Source organism: Phaseolus vulgaris, chromosome 6 (genome assembly GCF_051622355.1).
Source record: "Phaseolus vulgaris cultivar YP4 chromosome 6, ASM5162235v1, whole genome shotgun sequence".
Classification (NCBI taxonomy): domain Eukaryota; kingdom Viridiplantae; phylum Streptophyta; class Magnoliopsida; order Fabales; family Fabaceae; genus Phaseolus; species Phaseolus vulgaris.
Genome location: NC_143503.1, coordinates 16852133 through 16864163, shown reverse-complemented (window position 1 = coordinate 16864163; position 12031 = coordinate 16852133). Strand labels below are relative to the sequence as shown.

The window sequence follows — 12031 nt, the reverse complement described above, 5'->3', positions numbered from 1 at the left end:
GAATCCATTGTGACTATAGTTATATGCCAAGAAAATTCCTCTCATGTAAATCAAGTATCCAGCCAAAAACAGATAAAGGGCGTAAATCATCAATGTAGTGATTTTTAACATTCATATACATTAATACACCAATCAGAATAAGAGAAATTTAACTTTGGAAATTTATAACTTACCCATGCCCACGCCTTTACTTGAGCCAAGGAAAAAATTTCAACATGATCCACCACTGCATTATTGAAAATTATCTTATTCCTCTGGTTCCAAATTCTCCAAATAATGGAAATCTACATACATTTCCAAATGCAATTTCCCAAGTAGTTTAGACCCGTAAAACCTATTTGTTCGAAATGTTGAATAACATTATCACAATGTACAAAAGCTCTAGCAACCTAAGCATCAGACATATACCATACTTTAGAAGCCACTTTACATGTGAAAAAGAGATGATTTACTGTTTCAAGCTCAGACCCACACATAGCACACATCCCCCTGTCCAACCTATATTCATCTATGTATTAAATTATCATATTTTGCAATTTTACCAATTAAAACACGTCAGGCAAAGTAATGTGCTGATGGAAGAGTTTTTAGGCTCCAGAAAGAATCAAAATTAAATGCAAAGAATGAATGTGGCTGCAAAATATTTTGGTGGCAAAGAATTTTATAAGCAGAGTTAACAGTAAAAGAATTTGAAGTATCACCTACCCACATCCACTCATCATTTCTACAAGCATCTATTTTAATAGTCTTCAATTCATCCATAAATTCATTTATAATTTCAGTTTCCCATAAAAACCAGTCTATTCTCCATTCTATTTGCCATACCCACTGGTTTTCATGTCATACCCATATTTATCTATAGAACCCTCTTTAAGCACTGAGATTGAGAAAATTTTGGGATATCTATTTTTCAAAGTATCATTCCCTATCCAATAATCTGTCCAAAACAAAATATTACTCCCTCCACCGACCTTTCATCTTCTCTGGTTATCAAACCAAGAATTTGAGTTTCCTCCACACACCTTCTTGATATCTCTCCACCACCAAGATTCAATATTTGACACAACACTATCATTCAATCCTCTCCAAGAACCATATTTAGATTCAAGTACCTGTTTCCAAAGTCCTGATTTTTCACAACCAAGTCTCCATTTCCATTTCCCAAGAAGAGCCATATTAAACAGATTTACATCCTTAATTTCTACTCCTCCTTCCGATTTGAATTGACATAGGAAGTCCCACTTGATCCAGACTATCTTCCTTTTATCACTTCCTCGTCCCCATAAAAAAACTCTTTGTAATCTTGTCATTAATTTCCCAACTGTTGTATGCATTTTGAATGCAAATAAGTAATATAAAGGGACAACTGAAATGACAGTTTTTATCAAAGTAACTCTTCCAGCAAAAGATAAATGTTTTCCTTTCCAACTAGAAAGCTTACTTTTAATTTTTGATATCATGTCATTCCAAAACACTTTTTTCCTATGATTATCTCCGACAGGAACCCCAAAATATTTAAAAGAAACTTTCATTTGATTACAATTTAAAATCGCAGAGTATCTTAGAATTTAAGTTTGTTGTGCACCTATACCTGCGATTTTACTTTTTCTAAAGTTCACCTTCAACCCAGACACAAGTTCGAAACATCTTAGAGTACATTTAATTGTTGTCATGTTTTTCACATTATCCTCACAGAAAAAGATAATATCATCATCAAACTATAACATATTAACCTCAACCTGATCCAAACCCACTTTAATCCCATCATAAAGTCCTTTTTGTTGGGCCACTCTCATGACTCCAGCCAAGCCTTCAACCACTATAAGAAATAGAGATGGTGCTAAAGGGTCACCCTACCTTAGACCCTTTGTAGGTTGGAATTGTTCATAAGGGCTTCCATTGACAAGTATGGATATAGATGACAATTCTAAGAAGCTCCTACTCCATTTCATCCACGTGTTTCCAAACCCCATCCTCTGTAACATATAAAATAGAAAATTCTAGTCCACAAAGTTGTAGGCTTTCTCAAAGTCAGTCTTAACAATGATACATTTACACTTCTTCTTTCTTACCTCCTCTATAACTTCATTTGCCACAATTATGCTATCAAGGATATCCCTTCCTTGAATGAAAGTTGATTGTTTATGATTAGTGATTTTATGCATGATTTTCTGTAGTCTTCTACCTAGAATTTTTTCTATGATTTTGTAAAAAATACCAACTAATGATATTGGTCTAAAGTTCTCTAATCTAACAGGGTTAGTAATTTTGGGGATAATTGTGATGAAAGTTGTAGACTAGAATGTGGGGCTTTTGCCAAGCAGCTGAAAGTTAATAGGATAGGTGGATGAAAGGTGGTCTTTCTAAGCATGCCATTATCTTTTTATTCCTATAATCTGCATGATTTTGTAGGGTCGCTGCCTTCATGGGGATATGTAAGGTGTTTAGGTTGTGATTTTTGTCCAACAATTGTTTCAATAGTTTTAGCTTCTTGCCCCTTTTTTACTTGTCTTTCAAGATAGGTACTATATAAGGGTTGAAACACCTCTAAAATGTCACTTTTAATTTATTTATTCTTTGCTGACAAAATAAAAAGTAAGAATTTTTATAATACTAATATTAATATTAATAATTAATTTTAATAATAATTAATATTTTTAATAATATAATTTTTATCAATTAATAATAATATTAATAATAATTAAATAATATTAATATTTATAATAATTATATTATTATTGATAATAATAATTTAATAATAATATATTATTATTATTATTAAAAATATTAATAATAAATTAATGATAATAATCATAGTAATAATAAAAATTATAATAAAAAAAATAATAATTGTAATATAATCACTAAGTTTATTTAGTGTGTGTGGTGGTGGTTAAATATATATTTCTATTTATTTATAGAATTTCTTACAGTATAATTTAATTATAATAAGGATTTAATAATAATAATCATGAAATTATAGTGTTTATGGATAAAAATCTGTAAAACATTTTGTAGATAATTTGTGATTATCTATGAATTTTTGCAGCAAATTAAAACAATTTATTTAGTTTACAGATCCAACAAAAGTACCAACATTTTAACAAATTGTTTTCATCACACTAATTGTTAAAGGAAAATTTCAAAATATTTTATCATCAGACTTTTTTTTTTTTTTTAGTAATTTACATTTTCTATTTCAACCTTAAACATATTGAGATAGTATCGTTAGGATTAATCACTGCATCAGAAATATTATTCGTTTTGGAGTTCAAAATAATGTCACAGTTTTGTTCTTAAAAAACATCTTAATGAATTAAGAAATATATAAATATATATATATATATATATATAAATAAATATATAAACAAACATTGAACTCGACTCCATAACTATATAATACTATTACGACCCAAACATTCATATTTTTCTATCACTTAATTAGACCATATTTAAGAATGGCTTTTATTTTCTTTAACTCTTCTCATTTTTTTTTCATAATTATTCCTCTTATTATTACTTCGCACAACAAATTAAAAGATGGATTAGATTTACTTATGTTTTACCAACTCAGTTTGCCATAAATTATATAACAAGTGTTAGAGGACACACAATTTTCCTACAACATAAAGTACTAAAAGAACAAAATATTTATAAATTGGTGTTTAAATTAATTATTATGGTTTTAGTAATTAAAATTTAAAATTAGTCTTTAGAAGACTAATAGATACTAATTTAGAATATAAAGTAGTTAGTAACTAATGGTTAAATACTAATTTAAAAATTGTTTTATAAATTTTTCTTATTAATAAAATCTATTTTAAATAATAATAATTTTATAATTTATAAGATAATGTTTAATTTAATCAATATAATAACTAATTATTTTGGTATCTAAAATTAGTTTTTATTTAATAACTTTTTTATAGTGTTGACTTACTTAACCTTCATCACCAAACATAAATATTTATTTATTTATTTTATTATTCTTATTTATTAAATAGGCACACAACTAATATTTATATTTTGCAAGATATGATTAGGATTTATTTGAGGTTATATGTTTTTGAAAGTATTCACATCTCTTACTTTGGTTGGTTAGCTACTATGTACCAACTTATTAATCTTTACCACAAATGTGATTTTATATGTAAGTGAAAACATCCAAAATACTTTATTTAATTTAATTAATCACACAATTAATCCACACAAAATGCATAAATAAATAAATAAAAAGTTGTAGACTAATAATAATAGTAATTGCAAAGAGTTGATACCTCCTTTGATAATATTTATTTGTTTTACATGCATCAAACTTAACCATTGAAGTGTGAATGTATGGTATGAGCAATTGAATAAGTTCAAGCTTTTATGCACTTATCAATAGGGAATGAAAGTTTAATCTTGCAAGCTGCTGGGAGTTGTGTCAATTTCTCAGGTTTAAACGACAAATTAGGCATAGTGGCAACCAGACAAGTACAAAGTTTTTGAATAGCTGCAGGATTGTTGGCTTTTCCAAACACCTGAGCAGCTCCAGCACAACACCTTGGACTTGGAATCCTAAAGTCTGGATTAACCAAATAAGGCACACATGGTGAAAATAATGGATTATACTCATCACAGCTAGCAGGCATTTGACCTTCACTCAATCTTGTTATGGCCAAACCATAACCCATAACAAACATCACCATAGCCAAAACCTTCATCTTTTCTCTTTATTCTCTATGCTTCTCTGCTTTCACTCTTATCAACTTATCTCTTCATCATGATTACCATCCCATTCCTTATATACACACTTAATACTTTGCATCTTTTATAACTCATCAATATTTTTTTATTTCCCTTTCCATCTTAACGTATAACTACTTTAGTCAACCTATTTGGTCAAGGGTTGCTTTTAAATATTAATTCAAATATATGTTAATTTATTTCTACTCTTATTTATTATTGAACATAATATATTTTTAAATCTTAAAGTTAACTGAAAGTAACGCAAATCACAATACATTCCAATGTAATTTTACACTGTTAGTATGCGTTAACGTTGAAATTGGTCTAATCAGGTTTTACATGCTATTAACGTAATACTAGCTTAGTCAAATGTTGAAAATATATTAATCATTAAAAAATATTTTTTAAGATATTTTGTTGTTGTTATAAATAATAATGAATTTTGTGGTGAGAAATTGAAGTTTGGGATGATTAACAATGTCATTTTATAACAAAATTATTATAAGTTGTCTTAAAAACATCGTCATAAAAGTTATTATAAAAGTAAATTAGCGATGAATATTTTTTATGCCATTAGTTAGTTACTAATGCATGTGTGATACAAGTTTTAACAAAATGTATTAAGTAAAATCATTGACAACCTTTAATAGCAGCAAGAATGAGCATAACAACAAAAAATTCCAAACAGATGTTGCTTTAATATAATTTTTGTTTCCGTCGATCCAAAAGGTTTTTGGTGCATCAGCTAAGTATATGATATTTTAAGTATGTTTAATCGTCACATATAGTCAATTTTTTTTTATGAGCAATAAAGTAATGAATTAAAGGAACACTTTAGCGATGTCCCAACCGGTATACACTTTTTTTTTATCAACAATGAATTAATATAATAAGAGAGACACTTAAGGGGTGTCCCAACCCTTATACAAAAACCTCTCCTAGCTTAAGCAATCAGCATAGCAACAAAGTTAAAAGATAAAGTAGTTATCACAATAATGCTTAAGGTACTTAGGAGCCCCATAATAGACTTGAACTGCATGTATACCAGAAAAAACTAAGCTGCTGGTAGACACAACTACAATAAGCTACTGGATATTGAGGAGCTTGAGCCTCCTCCCTTCCCTTTACATCAGTTTGTTACCATCTACAACATAGGGATATGATGAGAAGTGCACCTGCTAGACATCTTCTAATCCTAGAGACACAAACCCTCCAGTCCCAAAGGGTGATCTCGCCCACCATGATTCCTCACAGCCAAAACCAAAACGAGTCCTAGAGCGTACTGCAGAATGCTCACAAGTGAGGCATCACATTTTGCATAACCCAACCTGGACATTAAAGTGAGCAGCTAACCAATCCATAAGAATGAGGATCATTGCTATTCTGAATTCGCAAAGCCTGCATTCACCCTGCATATAAGCACGCACAACCTAGGGTACCTATAATACATTTGCATCATGGCACCCTTCGTAGCACCAAGACCATGTACCGGCACGACAGAATCAGCTCCAACATTTCCTTTGTTCCACTATTATCCCCTTAGTGACCTTCATCAAAAGAAACACCACCACTCCAACTCCCTACTCCATTAGACCGACCTTACGATTTCATAGTCTAGGAGTCCTGACCACCCATATAACAGCTGTTGGCTCGAAAAATGCTGCCAAGCAACTAACAGAAGAAAAGGAGCGAAGGCCACCTCTTCCTTGAGCCACCTAGCTCTCTACAGCCCTGCCGTAAAACAGTTATATTAGCCCTCACCTTCTTCCTCCTCTATTGCAAATTAAAACTTCCGATCCCCCTTACTTATAAATCTTGGTGCAAGACATTGGATTCAAGATCCAATCCACGAATGAGTAGTTAAAGTTGTGTACCTTATGCTTCATCCACGACCACGATTTAAGTTGAGCTTTTTGGAACACCTCTTATGCGTCTACTACTCCTTGTTTGAACACAACCGAGTTCTTGTGCTCCTATATGCACCTTACAATAGCTACCCATATACCTTTCCAAACCATGTTTTGTTTATTGTAGGCCTGGGCCAAGAAAAAACTCTCAAAGTGGTTCTTTAGGTCATTGTGTTGGACAACCAAGATACCAATCCACCTATAACATAGAGCCCACACGCGCAGAGCCACATCGCATGCCATAAAGAGGTGTTGACATGATTCGGTTTTGTCTTGGCATAAGACACATAAGGTAGATTCCAGCGCCACCCCTCTCCTACAGATGACACTCCAAATTAAGCATTCATCCAATGCAGACAAACTAAGTGACAAACCACTTAAATCCACAATTTTAAAGCTTTTAGGGAGTTACCTCTTCCTTTACTACCCCAAAACTGGTTCAAAAAAGGAAAACCAGCAACCATAGACCATCAAATGCCAACTAGTTCCCATCACCCTAATAGCCCTATACAAAACCGTTATCATTCTGCACCACCACAACACCTTCTTTTGATAGCACGACCCTTCGAGCATCTCCTTTTTTATACAAGATCACATCTGACAGAGATACATACATACTTCTTCTTTCATTGACAAAGAAATGAATTCTAGGATTCATATACACATATATACGATGCTCCCAACAAACTTTCAAGACCTGATCACAGATTTTGCTCTAGCACCTAAAACCCCTCTGATTCTACTTAGCTTCTGCTTAAATTAATCCATACCAGAACATTACACAACAAGAAAATATACCACCTTACCCACGTCTTATTTTGCATGCCTTCAAAGTGTTTCTGCAGTACCTCATAGATGGTTTAGCTAGCAGCGCAACAACCCCTGACCACACCTTTTCCACCCTTTACCAGCACATCAAAACTTACCTCTGCATATAGGGAAAACATCTAGTGTACCTGTTATGCATACTCAAACTCACCTCTGGACCTTTGAGTCAATTTATAATTCTACTGGTGCAACAATTTTATCCCCGAGTAAGATTGCTCAATGCTTCGTTGCCAACAACCTATACACCAACAAACCCTTCCACTTCTACAGGTTCTCTTGTATGCACCAGCCAACATCCAATTACTTATAGCTGTTGAATCCAGTGTGATCAAAAGCTTTGAAGAATCCAAATCCTAGCATTTGATGGAAGGCTGAGTTGCTTGAAGTTGATGCTGTGTTTTAGAGTAGGATCTGGGGTAGTTTATCTTTGTAATCCACTCTTTGTTGAATCTAAAGCTTAAGTGTTTTCAAATCTTTTAAGTTTAAAGTGTTTTTCAAACTAAGTGAAAAACAACCTGTTGTGATTGTTTTATACTTAGGTGTTTTTAAAAAGATTGAAAACTGTTTTGGTTGGTTGACTTGCTATCAAACCAAAACTCATCGAGCATGTGAAATCATTGGTTAGTATCATTCTTCCTTTCCTTCCTTTCGAAGCATGAAGTTTCGTTAAAAAACAATCTCAACAAGTAATAATAATAATTTAATAATAATATAATAATATTATTATTATTATAATTATTAATATTAAATTAATGATAATAACCTTAGTAATAATAAAAATTATAATAAAAAAATAATAATTGTAATATAATCACTAAGTTTATCTAATGTGATGGTTAAAGATTTTTTATTTATTTATAGAATTTCTTACAGCATAATTTTATTATAATAATGATTTAATAATAATAATCATAAAAAAAACATGAAATTATAGTGTTTATAGATTAAAATCTATAAAACATTTTGTAGATAATTTGTGATTATCTATGAATTTTTTTGCGGTAAATAAATACAATTTATTTAGTATACAGATCCAAAATAAATAAATAGTTTACAGCTTGCATGATTTTCTGCAGTCTTCTATTTAAAAATTTTGCTATGATTTTGTAAAAATTGCCAACTAATGATATTGGTCTAAAGTCCCCTAATCTAACAGGGTTAGTAATTTTGGGGATAATTGTGATGAAAGAGGCAGTACATCCTTTTGGTCATATACCTCATTTGTGAAAGCAACATATAGCTTCATATAATTCTATATTTATAATCTCCCAGAATTCTTTAAAAAAGCTAAAATTAAAACCATCTGGACTTGACTTTTATATTAAGTTATCTTTCATATGAGGAGACTTCAATTATGTTATGTTTTGAATTTGAAATTAAATGTGTGTTGGATATGTTAAATTGTACATGTTTTAAAAAAGACATTCATTTAAATGCATGAATAAACATTTTGATGGATGTACGATTACCTACGAATTTACCCATGAAATAGAGTTGGTGGGTAATGTGTGTGTATATTTTGTTGTTACATACGGATTTGTCCGTAGGTAAATAATTTTTTTTTTTAGTGATTTTTGTAATTTTTCAAGACTTTGCATTTAAGTGTTTTTTTATTAATTAATTCATACTTTTAATTCATTAAAATAGTGTTAGACAAAATTTCAAATTTATCATAATTATTACATAGATATCCAGATTTAAATATATATATATATATATATATATAAATTCCGTACTACATAAAAATTATTACCCATAAATGTGTAGCTTCTGATAAATAAATTCAAAGGTAGATACAAATTTTACGTTCTATATAAATTATCCAAAAATATATATCCGTAGATACATTTCATATTACATATAAATTTCTACTTACAAATTCAACTGTTTAATAATATTAAAAATAAAAATAATATTAAAAATAATGTTATTACTATAAAATATTAATAATAAAATTAATAGTAATAATAAAATTAATATTTATAATAATAATAATAATTAATAGTAAGAATATTTATAATACTAATGTTAGTAGTAATAATTAATATTAATAATAATTAATATTATTAATAATATAATTTTTATAAATTAATAAGAATATCAATAATAATTAAATAATATTAATATTTATAATAATTATATTATTATTGATAATAATAATATAATATTAATAATAAATTAATGATAATAATCATAGTAATAATAAAAAAAAAAAAATTGTAATATAATCACTAAGTTTATCTAGTGTCTGATGGTTAAAGATATTTTTTTATTTATAAAATTTCTTACAGCATAATTTAATTATAATAAGGATTTAATAATAATAATCATGAAAAAAAACATAAAATTATAGTGTTTATGGATAAAAATCTATAAAACATTGTGTAAATAATTTGTGATTATTTATGAATTTTTTTGCGGTAAATAAATACAATTTATTTAGTTTACCAACAAAATACCAACATTTTAACAAATTATTTTTATCAGACTAATAGTTAAAGACAAATTTGGAAATATTTTAACATTAGACTTTTATATTCAACCTTTTATATAGCAATTTATATTTATTATTTTGACTTCAAGTATATTGAGATAGTATCGTTTGAATCAATCACTGAAGTTCAAAATTACGTTATAATTTTATCATTAAAAAAATATGAATTAAGAGAAAAATATATATAAGAATGACTTTTATTAGGATTCATATTTTTCTACCACTTCAATTAGACCATATTTAAGAATGGCTTTTATTTTCTTTTAACTCTCCACATTTTTGTTCATAATTATTCCTCTTATTATTACTTCTTCGCATAACAAATTAAAAGATGGATTAGATTTACTTATGTTTTACCAACTCAGCTTGCCATAAATTATAGAAAGTGTTAGGACACACAATTTTTCCAAAAACATAAAGTACTAAAAGAAAAAAATATTCATAAATTGGTGTTTAAATTAATTATTAAGGTTTTAGCAATTAAAATTTAAAATTCTAAACTAGTCTTTAGAACACAAATATAAACTAATTTAGAATATAAAGTAGTTAGTAATATACTAATTTAAAAATGATTTTATTAATAATAAAATCTATTTTAAATAATAATAATTTTATAATTTAAAAGATGATCCTTAATTTAATTAATATAATAACTAATTATTTTGATATCAAAAATTAGTTTTATTTAACAATTTTATTGTAGTGTTAACTTATTTAACCTTCACCACCAAACATAAATATTTATTTATTTTATTATTCTTATTTATGTTTTACAAGATATTATTAGTTTTACTAAATAGCCACACAACTAATATATATCTCAACCCGTTTACAGAAAAAAAAAAAAAAAAAAACACATGATACCTAGCAGACTATAACGGGTATCACTTCCCTTTCTAAAACTGTCTATCCGGAACAAACGACAAACAAAATCTAAAACCAAGAACCTTATCCTCAGAGAGCTCCTATAAATTAATACAGTAACAACCTCCTGCCTTTGGAAACATGCAAGATATGATTATGATTTGTTTGAGGTTATATGTTTTTTAATTTTTAAGTATTCTCATCTCTTACTCTTATTAATCTTTACCTCAAATGTGATTTTATAGGTAAGTGAAAACATCCAAAATACTTTATTTAAATTAATTAATCACACAATTAATCCACACAAAATGCATAAATAAATAAATAAATAAAAAGTTGTAGACTAATAATAATAGTAATTGCAAAGAGTTGATACCTCCTTTGATAATATTTATTTGTTTTACATGCATCAAACTTAACCATTGAAGTGTGAATGTATGGTATGAGCAGTTGAATAAGTTCAAGCTTTTATGCACTTATCAATAGGGAATGAAAGTTTAATCTTGCAGGCTGCTGGGAATTGTGTCAATTTCTCAGGTTTAAACGATAAATTAGACATAGTGGCAACCAGACAAGTACAAAGTTTTTGAATAGCTGCAGGATTGTTGGCTTTTCCAAACACCTGAGCAACTCCAGCACAACACCTTGGACTTGGAATCCCAAAGTCTAGATTAACCAAATAAGGCACACATGGTGAAAATAATGGATTATACTCATCACAGCTAGCAGGCATTTGACCTTTACTCAATCTTGTTATGGCCAAACCATAACCCATAACAAACATCACCATAGCCAAAACCTTCATTTTTTCTCTTTATTCTCTATGCTTCTCTGTTTTCACTCTTATCAACTTATCTCTTCATCATTCTTACCATCCCATTCCTTATATACACACTTAATACTATGCATCTTTTATAACTCATCAATATTTTTTTATTTCCCTTTTCATCTTAACGTATAACTACTTTAGTCAACCTATTTGGTCAAGGGTTGCTTTTAAATATTAATTCAAATATATGTTAATTCATTTCTACTCTTATTTATTATTTAACATAATATATTTTTGTTCCGTCCGGTTGACCGGGACGTCTTCGTGCGCGACCTCAACCGTCAGCTAAGGACTCCTTCCCACTGATTGCCTGTGAATTCCTGCAAAAAAGAGGACAAAGAGGCGCCCTAGCGGCCGTTTGCACTCCGACGCTCAAGT

The 12031-nt window shown here is 29.1% G+C and overlaps 2 protein-coding genes across 2 annotated transcripts; both read right to left on the bottom strand.

Moving 5' to 3' along the window:
• Positions 1–4361: 4361 nt before the first annotated feature.
• LOC150027215 (non-specific lipid-transfer protein D, cotyledon-specific isoform-like) lies at positions 4362–4706 on the bottom strand. The gene has a single exon (XM_090303872.1). It carries the CDS (start codon positions 4704–4706, stop codon positions 4362–4364), a length of 345 nt encoding a protein of 114 aa, XP_090159998.1.
• A 6578-nt stretch (positions 4707–11284) lies between these two features.
• LOC150027214 (non-specific lipid-transfer protein D, cotyledon-specific isoform-like) lies at positions 11285–11629 on the bottom strand. The gene has a single exon (XM_090303870.1). It carries the CDS (start codon positions 11627–11629, stop codon positions 11285–11287), a length of 345 nt encoding a protein of 114 aa, XP_090159996.1.
• Positions 11630–12031: the final 402 nt, after the last annotated feature.

Excerpts from the sequence above, each read along its gene's own strand:
- LOC150027215 (XM_090303872.1), bottom strand. The coding sequence starts at position 4,706 with ATGAAGGTTTTGGCTATGGTGATGTTTGTTATGGGTTATGGTTTGGCC.
- LOC150027214 (XM_090303870.1), bottom strand. The coding sequence starts at position 11,629 with ATGAAGGTTTTGGCTATGGTGATGTTTGTTATGGGTTATGGTTTGGCC.